General features: G+C 40.8%; 1 protein-coding gene across 2 annotated transcripts in view; it reads right to left on the bottom strand.

The window, feature by feature from the left end:
* DNAH12 (dynein axonemal heavy chain 12) overlaps window positions 1-15,170 on the bottom strand; it is a 92,018-nt gene that overhangs the window by 74,326 nt on the left and 2,522 nt on the right. For both annotated transcript variants that reach the window (XM_083602808.1, XM_083602809.1), the window contains exons 2-9: window positions 13,122-13,297; window positions 10,349-10,439; window positions 8,242-8,268; window positions 7,593-7,782; window positions 5,351-5,426; window positions 3,330-3,488; window positions 2,303-2,498; window positions 1,052-1,240 (exon numbers count right to left, since the gene is read on the bottom strand). In XM_083602808.1, the coding sequence (XP_083458934.1) occupies window positions 1,052-1,240; window positions 2,303-2,498; window positions 3,330-3,488; window positions 5,351-5,426; window positions 7,593-7,782; window positions 8,242-8,268; window positions 10,349-10,439; window positions 13,122-13,297 (1,104 nt within the window). The remainder of the gene's footprint in view (window positions 1-1,051; window positions 1,241-2,302; window positions 2,499-3,329; window positions 3,489-5,350; window positions 5,427-7,592; window positions 7,783-8,241; window positions 8,269-10,348; window positions 10,440-13,121; window positions 13,298-15,170) is intronic.

Genomic DNA, 15,170 nt, shown 5'->3' with positions numbered 1-15,170 from the left:
GGAGAATATCAATTTCCATTTGTTTGTTTTTAAAATTTTAATACTGAGGCCTTGAACCAGATTGATAGGTATATCAGTCTGTAGTTTGGAGTGAGATGGATGACAACATCCTAAAGAATTAAGAATACCCCATAGGAATAGCCCTTACCACTACCAGCACAATCACACATTCTCCCACCCCCCGAATAAACCACAGCCATAATGAAATACTAATAATGTGGTCATGTACATGACCTCCATTTTTTTAAGCACAATGTGTTTACAGTTTTCTCCAGAGTGAATAGTTTCTTCAAATCAGGTTGCTGAAATATGGGTGTGCTTTCAGCACGTGTGGTCTGCCAGAAACAAAATGTCTTGGTCATGCTGAGATAAGCAGCAAACAGAAGTTGGGGGCGCTGACACAGGACACCCATCAGAATGTCACCAACCCCAAAAATGTGTTAATGAGGCTCCACACCCCACAGTGACTGCGGATGTAGAGTGGTACCTCGGTTTTCGAACACCTCCGTCAACGAACATTTTGGTTTTCGAACGCCGTAAACCCAGAAATACTCCAGTTTTCGAACACGCCTCAGAAGTCAAACATGCCAGGTGGCTTCTACTAATCTCAGGAGCTCTCTTGCAACCAATTTGTTTTTGTGACTCTCTGTGCTTTGGTTTTTGAACATTTCAGAACTCAAACGGTCTTCCAGAACACATTACGTTAGAAAACTGAGGTACCACTGTATAATAATTTTTATTAATTTGATTTTTTGCAGACGAGCTCCAGCTGCTAAAATGAATAAAAAGTATGGGCCGGTATTTGATGACAATGATGTTGTGGGGACAATGCAAGAAAAAAAAAGTCCAAGCATGAGCAGCAGGGATTTCACAACAAACTTCCTTCTGGGAAAACCCTTGCTTTTTGCTACAGATGACTAATGAATACATTCAACAGTGGAGCTGGCATGTAACATTTATGATTACCTGTGTTCAACTGAAATCTATAGAGGTGTAAGTTATTTAAATTCTTAAAGAATTTATGAAATAAAGTAACAACAGATTAAACAACCTGCAGAGTCTGTGAAATCAAAAGAACTATAAACAAAATAGCATCTTCCAGATCTTGAAAGGATGGATAGAAGTCCATTTTCTCATCATCAAAAGTTAGCTCCATCTTAAACAAAGGCAGACGTCTTTGGTCTTCAAGATCAAATAGTTTCACATAAGCCTCAACCGTTCTTTTCAATAATTCCTTTAGCTAAAAAATACATAAATCACAGGTAGATTTCATTGCACGTGGCCAATAAATAACCACATAAAGCTAACCCCCCACTCCCAATCATAGCAAGTTCATGCAACATGTATTTTAGAGACATCTAAATAATTATTTTAATACACCAGGCCTAAAATCTAGTTCAGCATTAAGAATTCCAAATTATATGAAAATGCAAATTCTGAAATTTCAAGTAAAGCATGAAAATTTAGAGCAACAAACCACAGGAACCATCTGTACCACTCCTGCGGGTGCTAACGAGAGGGGATTCTCTGCTGCCACTCCTCTGGCAGGTGTGCAGCCTAAATATTATGTCTGCTTTGGGGCCCTCACTGGTAGAGAATTGCATTTATTAATTTAAACCATTTATAACCTGCCAATCTGCTGAAACACTCAGGGCTCAAATTAACTTAAAATGTTAATTTGTTTCATGCAGAATATTCAGAATGACACCTAACATTGTATGGTGAAATATTATTTTCTCCTGCTTTTAAAAAATAACATTAATCTCCAGTTGCTGGGGGACAATAAATGTTATCATACACACACACACACACACACACACACACACACACACGTACATACATACATACATACATACACCCACACCCTGATGCACTGAACTCTTACAGGTACAGAATTTCTTTTTTCTTTTTTTGCCAATTAATTTTTCTTAGTTTTCAAAAGTTTTAACAAATTTACATCCAATACAAATTCATTGTTGACTTCCCCAAAAAAGGTTAACAACTTTTGTGTCTGGACTTATAGTTCTTGAAATATAGCAACGCTACTGTTCCCTTCTCCCACCTTCTTGCTGAAAAAGTAGTACATACTATAGAAGTAGAGCAAAGCAGGTGCAGAATTTCTGATTCACACACAAAGCTCTACTTCTTCCACAAGAGGGTTTGTATGCATTTCAACAAAGGCAGAGGGTTCTTTGTCTGTTAAAATTATCTGGGAACTCAGGACTTCTGAAGATGCACAGTGGGACAACAGAGGCTCTGCATAGGACACACATTTGTTACTGACATGAAAAATTAGTGTTACCTGATTAGACATAAGTGTAGACACACAATTATAGAAACTATCAACTTTGTCAGGCTTTACACCCTCCAGTGCTTCTTTTCTAGTGAAGAGATTGATAACCCTCGGGTACCATGTGTTTAATAACTTTTCTTCAGTTTTTAAGCAGTTTATAGACACATCATTCTGAAGAGATTCATACTCAATTGGGCCCCTCGACCTATATATTAAGAAGAGAAGACTGGTCTGGAAAGGGAAGCTGCATTGAAATACAGCTAATTATGTTGCTTAGCAGAAAAAAAATGTGATCAATATACACAATGAAAACGTCATGTTAAAGAATTAAATACTGAGCCCATATTTTATATATCAAGACTCTTAATCACATCAGTTGCAAAAAAAAAAAAAAAGCCAAGCCTCCAAACCAAAGATAACACAAATAGGACCTTCAACAAAACATTGCAGTATGACATGCTCCTATTCAGGGTTCCAGTCAGCTGGTGATGCCCACTTCCAGGACACTCCATTCCATTCCCTATTTCCTTTCAGTTTTCTGTCGGTCTCTCAACAGTCAGCATTTTGTGCCTGCTGAGCGTGGTCTGTACTCACAGGGCTGTTTTTGGTTTCCCTCCCACTTAGGTTTTTCCCCCTAAATATTTTTGTACTTCTGAAAACCGTGGAGTTTCCCCCAAGACTGCCAATACCTCACTCTTTTGCATGAGGCGTGCCCCTTTGACTATATAAGGATCCAGAGAGAGAATGAGTTTGTCATTAATATATAGAAAAATAATAGTTATAGGATATCGTAAGTGCAGCAACATTTCATTTTGGCTGCCTTACATGACTAGCATGTAAAGATATTAGACTCCAATCTTAAACTCACTTACTAGGGAGTAAATCTAATGAAATTCAATAGGAACTGTGGTCTTAGTATGACACATTAAATATAATTTTTACATAAAATAAGCTGCAGTTTAATGCTATGTGAACCTAATTAGAATTACACGTGCACACCAAATTTAAAATATTAATGCAACAACATCAACTTTACCTGAAATTTGACACATCTACTACAAGTAACTTTGAAAAGGTTTTATAACCAATATCTAGTAAAATTCTTAGAGTTGGGTGCAGAATATGTAGATTTGCAAATATCTGTTTTCTTGCTTGTAGAAAGCTTTTATGCCAGGGTCTGGAAAAGTCTAATCCTCTGAGAGAGGAGGAAATGAATAAAAGTAAGATATTAAACAGAAGTCCATGCAATAAAGCTTAATCAGAAATAGAAGCGGATCATACATCATTTTTGCCTTTAAAATCGCCAATGTATGAAGATGGCTTGGTACCTGAACTCACTTTTCATGCAAGGGGTTCATCATATACCTCACCCAAGGAGCCAGAATCTAAGTTGCACCATTTCACCAACTGCTTAAGATCCTTCAGTATTCAGAAAGTTTCTAGCTAAGAGGACAGAGTGCACACTTCTAACATAAGAACAGAAGGAGAGGCTGCTTGATTAGGCCAGTGGCTCTTCTGGCCCAGCAACAGAGGTCAACCAGATGCTTATGAGATGCCCACAAGCAAGATCTCAGTGCAACAGTACTCTCTTTGGCCGACTGTGCTGCGGAGAGCAGCCACAGCAGGCTTTTTGTGCATTGTGCACACAGCCAATGGCTGGCCAGGCGGCAAGGCACTGCTCCTCCAGCAGGGCCTCTGATTGGCCTATTTAGTTTTGACTTTCTGGCAGGGAATCCAGCTCAGTATTTCTGGCTGGCTGGGTAATTCCCTTAATGGCTGGCAAGCACATGAGTTTCTGCCGCTGGTGGTGGTGGATGGGGTGAAGGTCCATAACCACCTGGGAAGGGTGAGCGGCCATTCTCTCCCCCCTGTGGTTTCCAGCAACTGGTATTCAGAAGCATACTGCCTCTCTGCGGTTTCAAAAGTTGAAATTCCAATAATCTCAATCATTTAATTCAAATGCTATAAATAAGGGGGATGGGGGGGGACTATTGCAGCACATTAAATGTTTCAGATCATTTAAAGAAAGTGCTATGTTTCCCAATAAAAAATAAAACATTTCCAGTTTTTAAAAAAGAGGTTTCAGTTTATGATTATCCATCACAATGGAGTACTCAACTCCAAGCCACAGCATTGCTAATTTTAATATCTGACAGGTCATAGCAGAGGCAACCTTTCCTTAGCTTTTCCTGCATAGGGCCCATTTAAAGGAGTGAGAGTATTGCAACATCATGTTCTTGCACATGTTGCATTCATTTCAGCAGACACATGAAAAAGTATGCTCTCTTTGGTGATGTTAAAGGCCTAAGGTATACTTTAGTTCTTGCACATGGCACCCACAAATTTAATCACAAAATATATTATTAAAGCTGCAGCCAGTGTATCCCCTCCTCTCTTTGTGGCCCAGGGTCACACCCACACAACCTGCCCACACCTCCTGCTGTAACTAATTTCATATTCACAGTCTTAATCCATTTTAAAGGTATACAAGGACATGGAAACTCAATTTTCAAGAGATTATATTTTCAACCCCTAGCCTAATATTCCAGTGATCTTTTTGCTGCTCCAACTGCATATGCACACTCAAATGGAATAATGATGTGGAAGGTCTATGAAATTATGTTTGAAAAATCTGCCCTTTGTTTTCAAATGACCATAATTTGTCATTATGTCTGAACTGGGACAAACTGTAGTTAATTTTAAATATGGCTGAAACCATGGTTTACAATCATAGATCGTTCAGATCAATCATAGTTAACACTAATTGCAACTCCCAGTTTGGACATAATGACAAACTTGGTTAGCAAAAAACGGGGGGGGGGGATGTTTCCAATCTCTTCCTTATATTTGCACTAAAGCAGGGGAAGCAAGAGTAGGCCCATGTCTCCAACACAAAACTATGACTTAGTATTATGTCTAAACCAGCTCATAGTGAATTACCATCTCAATATTAGCCACCAGCAAACTACAGATGTGAGTAGGGTGCCTTGTACTGGGTATACATTCAAATGGTGGGTTGATTAGACCCTAAAGCATTCATTAATTTAATTTACTCACATAGGTTCAACCGGCAAAGGTTCCTCTTTCTCATATTCAAGCAATTTTACGTTTGGTTTGACAAGAACACTTCGCACTGTAACATATGTATAAATTGTAACATTTATACAACTGAAGGGAGTAACAATATTATAAATTACGAAACATTATTTTAAAGAATGCTACCTCATTTTTTTTAAATTTCCTACTAACCAAATCAACAGGACTTACATTTTTTAATGTGTTCCCTCAGGTACTACGGGAAAACAGCTTTTACATTTTATATTAGCACATTTGTTAAGTAAACAGAGATTTTGATTTTTTTAAAAAACAACATATTGACATGTGTCAAGTAAGGGTACAGATGCTGGTTTCTGTGTGTTGCCACTGTGCAGTGCTCTTGGAATCACAAGACTCTGTTTTGCATTCCAGAGACATTCCAGACTGTTGGAAGTCTCACGGAAGACAGGAGACGGATGTGATGTTACTGGTTTCCTGTTCCTTTGTTGTTCAGTTGCTCTCTGCTCTCACAGAGAGAGGATGTTTCTTTTCTGTCTGCGTAGCGAGAAATAAAACTCTTTAGCCATGTAGCTCATACTATCTCGTCCTTCCCTGTGCTGGATACTCTGCGTAATGGGGGGACGTGCTTGGAGCCTTATCAAAGGCTCAGGTTGTTAATCATCATCAGAGGAATAGACCGGAGGAGTCACTCGGTCGAACACTAGTCTGACAGCAGTGTGGAGGCTATAAAATCCCAAGCTCAAGTCTTGCCTTAACTATGAACTCACTTGTATCCTGTTCCCAACAGGGGTCATCCAAATACCCCTGGAAAACCCACAAGCAGGTAAACCACCATCTCTTAGCCTCAGCCCCCATCTACAATATAGGGATGATAATAATGGCAGTGGTGTAGTACAGGTATCTCACACCTTAGAATCACTAAATCATAGAATCGTGCAGTTGGAAAGGACCATGAGGGTCATCTAGTCCAACCCCCTCCAATACAGGAATCTTTTGCCCAATGTGGGGCTCAAACCCATGATCCTGAGATGAAGAGTCTCATGCTCTACCAACTGAGCTATCTTACGTGATCACAGCTCTGCGCACGTAGGAGGGGTGGGGAATAAATAAACGAAGAGTGGAAGAAACCTACTCTCCATTTATTTATTCCCAAACCCACTCATGCAGAGCTGTGATCAAAGGCTTACCCGGCTTTGGGAAGGGGTGAGTGAGTGCCGCGGGATGCTGTCAGAGCACTAATTCTTCCTTGCTAAAGCTGGGTAAGGCAGGCACCAGGCTTTGGGCAGGAAGTGTGAGGGCTCTGGCAGTGCCCTAGAGTTCTCATGGCTTCTTCCCAGAGCCTGGCGCCCTGCTTACCAGGGTTGGTGAATTGAGTGGGGACATGGCTCTAGAACACTGCCAGAACCCTCATACCTCCTTCTCAAAGCCAGGTAAGCATGCATTTACATGTGGATCTCCAGAACCAAACACTTGCTTAAGATGCAAGTTATTTAGAATGCTGGACTATGAACTTCCCTGGGTGGCTATGGACTCACTATCTCTCAGACTAAAATACTTCTCAGGATCATTGTGAGATGGGAATGAGAACTATGTGCACTGCCTTGGGGTCACTGAAGGAAAGGCAGGATATAAAAGTAAATAAATAAATAAATTACTACAGTTGTTGACAGCACTATAGTGGTACCTCCGGTTGAGGACAGGATCCGTTCCGGGGCTCCGGTCGGATCCCGAGGTTTCTGCAATCAGAGGGACCACTTCTGCGCATGTGCACGGTGCGGTAGAGTGCTTCTGAGCATGTACATGTGGTGAAACACTTCCAGGTTTGCCGCTTTCAAAATCCAAAGTTTATGTTACCCGACGGTAACATTAGCAGAAGTGCTACTGTACTGAGGTGATGTATGTGATGTGCTATGCAAATACCAACAATTACGAAGAACAAAAATAAAAGCATGCTTTGAAGAAAATTAGAATGCAGAAAACGTCATAAAGACAAAAATTAATGTAGTTTTTGGTACCTCTTTTGTCAGGATTTTATGTAGCTGAAAGCTATTATTGTTTGATTTACATTACTGCTCCTCTAAAATAAAATACCAGCTATAAAATATGCTTTATGTTCTACAAAAGCATTTGTAGGTATATATGGGGAAAATAACTTGCTAAGGGATGTTTTGCAGTATCAACATAAACATAAGGTGGAATATAACTTGTATAGACATGAGACAATATTGCTAGTGGAACTCACCCATGTATCTCTTCATGCTCATTTCATAATCATTTGTTATCTCAGCTAAGAGCTCCTCCACCAATTTCATTCTGCCCTTGCCTTCCATTAGATTATCAGGTACCAAAGTGAGCATGGACTCTAACCACTCTTGCTGAATAGGCACTACTGGATTACTTTCAACACAATTCTTCAAAAAGAGATAGTTGTTCTGAAATGACATGACAATGACAATGAAATGACAATGACAATGAAATGATCATGAACACAATCTGTTTGACACGACCAGATCATTTATTAAGGAAATTAGGCAACTTTCTTTCAGTTAAATGCAAAAAATGTATTAGCAAAAAAGTAAAAAGGTAAACGTTGCTTGACTATATAATCTAACACCTAGAATACAAAACAGCATAAATTATATTGGTTTAGCTCAGCACACAGTGCATGAGTAAAGAATATCAGGGAGGGGAAAAGCAGCTCACTTGTTCACATGGTCCCAGTAAACCATAGTTTGGCTTACTGTGACCTGCAAACCAGGCCTACGTTACTTCTCCATATAGAGATCAGCAACTAGATATTGGACATATTTACATAATTTCTAATTCCTTATGTACACACTCTTTAGAAAGAATCTATCAGAATCTTGCAACAAGTTAAAAAAACAACTTACTCTTATTTGTTTCTGCTCACTGTTCATCTGTGGGGGAAATGCAACAAAAATATGTTATATAAATCAAGAAATAATCACAAAATAGAATAAGAAATCATTTGTTTGCAGTGGCACCCAGTGAGGGTAAGCATGTTTTTACTGGTAACTGCTGGGAGAGGTCATTTCATTCAGCACCAGGCTACTGAGCACTTCCTGGCTGGTTGGTAGATGCAATACACGTAAGGGCTGCTGATGTCAATAGGGGCTGAGAATCATCAGCAACTGTAAGCTTCTCTGGTGCTGACTGAAACACCATTTGCCTCCAATACAACCTATTGATGGCTATGCATGAGTTTTTAAAAGCTAAATGTTATTCTTGAAACACATATGCCTGTGAACACTTTTGATAATTAAAATATTCATAATGACCAAAGTATATGCATGGGTTTTTCTAGGATTTTGCTTTATATAAACTTTTGTACCAGTTCAAGACACAACTTCCTACTAAGACAGGAAACAATAAAGAACACTGATCTCTCACTCAAGGCAGGAAAGTGAGCCAACTACTTTCCTATTAAACACTTCCTTGCCTCTAAGCTCCCTGTTTCACACTATCTTAAGTTTACAATAGCGTAGCTCATTCAACTAGTACAGTTCTGCAAAGAGATGGGGCAGAGTTCAACATGCATGCATGAAATGAGGTCTGATCATGCAACGAGACTTTGCCCCTTTTCCTCCCCATGCCTCCCTTGAATCCTGTTTGGTGGGTTCCCAAAGCATCCAAAGCAGATTTAGGGGGTTCAAAGGGCATATAGGAAGCAGAGGGTGGGGGAGCCCTGTTGTGTGAGTGGACCTCATTCCATGAACATAACTTAATTGAATCGTACTCAGGGATCCAAATAAATTTACTAGGCTGAGAAAAATGGAAAGGGCAAGAGAAGCAGATTTGCAGAGATCTATCCTAAAAGAGGGGGCCAGTTAGGGTCCTGAAATTACTACAAATCTAACCTGTAGTAACTTTGTTACACATTATTATGAGAAAGCGAAGGGAAGAATTTAGGATCAAAACCATCTCTAGCAATCAAATGCAATTCCATAAACAGGACACTAGTCCACTTGCACAACGGACACAAACACAATACTCAGAGGCCAGGAATACCTACCAAAAAGCGCAGTACACACAGAGACAACTAGTACTGAGTATAGATGCACAATCCTTTTATCAAAACACAGCATTAGCAGTGAGGGCATTAGAAAATGGCACAGTTTTTGCAAGTATGAATCCATTATATTTTTGCTTGAGTCTCTAGATCCCTCTTTGGCTTAAGTAGAATCTTCTGCTTAATTTTCTGGAGGTGACAGGAATTTTGAACTTAACCATGGACGTAGCTATGGTTTTTGTTGGGGGGGGGGCGGTAGCCAGGATTTATGGGGGGGGGCAGGACACCAACCTGTTATCATCCTCTGTCTGGCTCCGTCTATCAGATTCAGAATGAAATGTCTCAAACACAGTTGTTTTAAATTACTTCCTTTTGATCGCAAGTGCTCAGAAAAATCTGTCAAAATCTTTCTACAGTTTCTACTTTTAGTTAAATATTTTTATTTATTTACTTGATTTAAGGGAGGCATCTGCCCCCACCTATGCCCATGAACATAATCTAATTACTCTGAACAGTGGCTGAGGCAATGTGTGCTTTGCGTGTAACTCTGTCCTCCTCCCAAAGATGCAACATGAGTGTAGGTCTTAGATACACCCAAAATCTCTGTGGATTACGTATTTGATGAAACTTTACTACAGAATTCAGGTTCCATGCAGGTGCATGGGAACAACCAGGTAACATGCATTAGCATGCTACTAACTCACAGTAAATCATGATAAACCAGAAAATCTGGCTGGTTATAATGAGGGAAAACAGCTTTTAGAACCAACTCCTTGGCAAGGTTCTTAATCCAGGCCTGCAATAGGGATTTTCCAAGACAAAGGAAGGGGTGAGGCTGGGTTGAGTTCAAGAGGACAGTAAGTCATTAATGCACTATGCCTGCCCACCACACATATTGTGTTGCAATAATCTAACAACAACAACAACAACAGAACCCAAAGAAATTATTCAATAAATGAGAAACGTACAGTTAAAGGCAATTGTGGAATAGGAGACGGGGCTTCTCTTCTAAGAAATTCATCTGTGGCGTCTTCATACTCTCTTTGGGCCTCTTTAACTCTGAAGTAAAATTTTCAGTTAAATCTGAAAACTATAAACAATGATTCGAACAGAAATACAAGATACAGCAAAAGAAATGGTCCCTTAGTCTTTTGTCTGTCCCCTTCCAAAAGTATTCCATCAGCATATAGGCACTCAGCAATCATCAAATGAAATTATGTAAAGGTGGGCCAGGTTAGACAGTAATTCATTATGTTGTCCATATTTTCTCAGTGTATCTTTGTATAACTTACTTTCAGGTAAGATCCTAATCCAATAAAGTTAATGATTCATACAACGATCAGGCAACAGAAGGCAATAGCCCAGTATTCTAAATTCCCTGGAGTACCTCTGGTGTCTGTTTACTACCCTAAATTGAAACATTTGAAACATACATTTGAGTATAACAAAATGTATATGTATTGATGTACATCATTTTGGTGGTGAGCCTGCTACGGAAGTATACTCACCGGACTTGTAACACACATGTATCCATCTTCCCCAGGACCAGGAAAATATTTCATTCCTGGAGTAGAATCTGAATTTACACAATGCTGATTGGCTAAATCTTGTGTCCCATAGTGTAGTAGGCTACTACTTTAAACAGCTCTATTACTATATTATTATTAATGTTATTTTAAAAAGATATAACCTATTATATCTGCAGTTGGCTGTGGCTAATTAAACAACCAATGGCCTTTTAAACTGGGAGGGGGGTATTATTAGTATATTATGTATTTTTGAGGTTTTTATACTGTAAACTGCCCTGTGATCCTTGGATGAAGGGTGGTATACTTACTTATTAAATAACAAACAAACAAATCACCAGAATAAGAAATATCAAACTACAAAGTAGTAAAATGATACTTGTTTTCCCTGAGGTTTCGGGGAGGTGTGCATTTCTGAAGAACACTCCATAAAGCTGACACCACTACTAAAAATGCCATGCTTCTATTGTATAGCAACTGCACTTCAGTTATTGGTAGCACATGAAGAAGGCATTCAGATGTTGAACCAAATGCATGGGGAACGCATGCATGGGGAAGGTGCTACAGATATGCTCAACTGGCTTGAAGGCAATACCAAGCTGTAACACTCCAGCTTACGCATCTGCTGTCACCTCTCAATCTACTCTACCTCCTGAGCAAAAAACAAAACAAAATTCCAAGAGCTGCTGGTGAATTTTCAATCTTGGAAGAGACAGCTACCAAGTAACTCCCCAGTCACTGATTTCAAAATATCAGTTTAAGAAGCTTTACTGAGGTTAAGGATGGAGAAATAAGGAACAAGGGGGAAGTTAACAAAGAATAAAACTAAACAAAGAGTCTATTCTCTAAATAACCTACACTAGAAAGTTTTAAATTAGAATCTTTAAATTGTAAAGAACAAAGATCACTCTTGATGTTCAACAGACAACAAATTTTCACAAGTCCTAATCTTATATGGAATCAGGGGGAGGGTTTTTTTCAGGGCAAGGCAGATCATCTAATCCATGGGTAGGCAAACTAAGGCCCAGGGGCCGGATCTGGCCCAATTGCCTTCTAAATCTGGCCTGCGGATAGTCTGGGAATCAGTGTGTTTTTACATGAGTAGAATGTGTCCTTTTATTTAAAATGCATCTCTAGGTTATTTGTGGGGCATAGGTACTCGTTCATTCACCCCCCCCCAAAAAAATATAGTCTGACCCCCAAGGTCTGAGGGACAGTGGACCGGCCCCCTGCTGAAAAAGTTTGCTGACCCCATCAGATATGGCAATAATGGCTTGGCACAGCATGCAGAGTGAATTACAGTAGTCCAATCTGAAGGTGATCTAGGCACAAATGATTTGACGATATCATACTAGCAATATGAAGTGTGGGTTGATAACTGTTGTACTGGTAACAATGTGAAGCTGCTCCAAGCAGCATAACTGGCTGGTTGGTAACGCTGCCAACTGATCAGGAAATAAAAATTGTCCTGGTCTGTTCTTTTGCTTTTATCATTAAATAAAGTTGCTTGCTTTATTTATATGTTATTGTGTTTGATAGTATAGTTACAACAATGTCTTTTTAAAATGTGTTTGTGATTATTGTGAACTGCTTTGAGCACAACATTTGTTGTTGGAAAAGCGGGATAGAAATATTAAATTGAGTCATGATGTACAAAAATCAGCAAGTAAAGCTTTTCACAGTGTGGATATACACATTTTCAACTGCCAATGTCTGCATGGCTAGCAGCAGTTAGAAGCAGAGCACCAGTGGCTGGTTGAAATGTTAGCATCCTCCTAGCAACAGAGAAGTTCAAGGCACGGATGGGAGCCATCCTCATCGCATAGAACTTGCCACTTGATAAAAGATACAGTGAGTGATGTGAGAACTCTTGTCCTTTCATAATAGCTCTGTTCAGGTACTATACCCATGTGTACTATACCAACACACAAGAGGGGAACAGGGTCACAAGCAGTAGCACCCCCCTGCACGAAGTAACTCTTCCCCTCGATGTCCATGTATACAGCACAAACTTTTGCATGAAAGGGGCCTTCACACTTACAACTCTATGCGCTCAGGCCATCTCTCTGCAGATGTTCACGCTGTATAATCTGATGCTGGGGGAGGGACTGCTTGTCACTGGTGGTGAGTGTGGGGATACTCAGTATGGCCCTGCTTATGTCTTAGACTGACAATACCACATATAATACATAAGAAAAAGAGACAGGAATATTACATGATCTGATTAAGCATCTTCTGCTGTTCCTTGACTCTTCGGTATCGCATTAGTTTTTTTTGTTTTTCTGTCAAACCCTGTGATGTGGAGGGCAAAGCTATAGGTGGCAGCTGAACATTCCACGCATCGTCGTCGTCATCATCAGGGGAGCGTGAAGATTTTCCTGGAGCTGACATCTAAAATAACAAGGAAATAATGTTCATATGATTAAACTGCACTTGCATTTGAGCATCCAATTCTGATGATGGCTCTAAGAGCACCTACAGTTTATGTACCTGTTCCTCTGCACCTCTGGAATGCAACTGTATCCAGAACTGCCAACATCCCCAACTCCTGGACCTTGGAACTACCTACCCACAGGACCCTATCTTTTCTGGATTCCATTTTAATTTATCCAGCACCCACTCCACACCCTGCATCCAAGCACTGGTCCAACAGCTGCACAGACTTACCTGATTCAATGGGTACAGAGATACAGGGCTGAGTATCATCTACATACTGATGACATCTCAGAAATCTCTAATGACCACTCCCAATGGCTTCATAGAAATGTTAACCAGCATTGGAGACAAAATAGAACCCCATGGTACTCCACAGACCAAAAGACCCTAAGGGGTCAAGTAGGTATCACCGAATGTCACTTTGTGTTAAGTGACCCTGTAGTAGAGTACAGCACTCTTGTGTCACAGCTCCCTACTCTCAGATACCATGGCTGATGGTATCAAAAGCAGCTGAGAGATTGAGGGGAACCAACAGGAACACTCTCTCCCTGTCTCTTTCCCAATAAAGATCATCCATCAGAGCAACCAAGGCTGATTCTTCTCCCAAACCAGTCCTGAACCCAGAATGGAATTTAGCTACATAAACTGTTTCCTGGAGTACCTGGAGACAGCGGTGTAGCTAGCCACTCGAGTGCCCAGGGTGATGCATGTCCAGTTCCCTGGGGTGGGGCAAGCCACCCATGGGGTGGGGCAAGCTGGGACAGGATGCACTATGTGGAGCTTCCAAGGAGTCTGTCCTCCCCCTCAAACCCTCCCCCTCAGCTGTAGGGTGGCTGAGGGGGAGGCGGCAGGCGAACGCAAGCCCCACACTGCCATTTCGAGCAGAGCAGAACCTGCAGGCGCCCAAGCCACCACGTCACTCCCAGGAGAGTTGCGTGGCTCAGGTGCGCTGCGGGCCCCACAGTAAGTGCCTCCCCCCACAGTGTGGGGCCCAGTGCCCTCTGCCCCCCCAGCTATGCCTCTGCCTGGAGATGCACTGCTACCATCCGCTTGACCACTTTTCCTAAGAAGGGGATATTTGCAATCAGGCAGTTGTTGTTGCAAACCTCCAGGTCTAATCTGGGTTTTTAAAGCAGTGGTTGCACCACTGGCTCCTTCAGAGTGGCAGGCACCAACTTCTCCTGCAGCAATGCATTCATTGCATATCAGACCCATTCAGGCAACCTCTTTTGGCTTGTTCATACAAGTCACATAGGAAAAGGGTCCAGAGGGCACATGATACTCCATACCACTGTGTGTTTTGTCCATATGCTCAGGATCCAAAAGCTGAAACTGAGACTATAAAACTGGACCAGCCAGTGAACTGTACTCCTTCCCTGGACTTGTTATATTTACTCTAGAGTCCATCTCAGCATAGAGGTAAGCAATTTTATCCTCAAAGTGCCTTGCATACTTGTGCAAGCGATCCAGTCTGCCATTGACTGGGGCTAATGACAAGAGCCCTTCACTTTTCAGAACAGCTCTGCTAGATGGCAGTGTGATTTTCTGTTCAACAGTGCTTACTCCCAGGTAAGCATGCATAATATGGCACTGTGCATTTAGGACTGAAATCTTGTGCCAACTAATGTAATATGAGGGAGCTGAGCTTGATGTGTCCTTTCCCAAAGGCTTGTTTACAAGCCCAATTTTATATGTATTTATTTGCAAGTAAATTCATCTGTATTCAAGGTGGCTTACTCTGAAGTAAGCATGCACAGGATTGCAGGTTTAGTGGAACTTACTTCCAAGCAGAAACCATGCATAGGATTGGGTAGTATCTTGTAGCTCA

The sequence above is a fragment of the Podarcis filfolensis genome, assembly GCF_964270895.1.
Source record: "Podarcis filfolensis genome assembly, chromosome: 2".
Taxonomy (NCBI): Eukaryota; Metazoa; Chordata; class Lepidosauria; order Squamata; family Lacertidae; genus Podarcis; species Podarcis filfolensis.
Note: the sequence above shows the minus strand (reverse complement) of the source record. Positions and strands in the feature narration are given on the sequence as shown.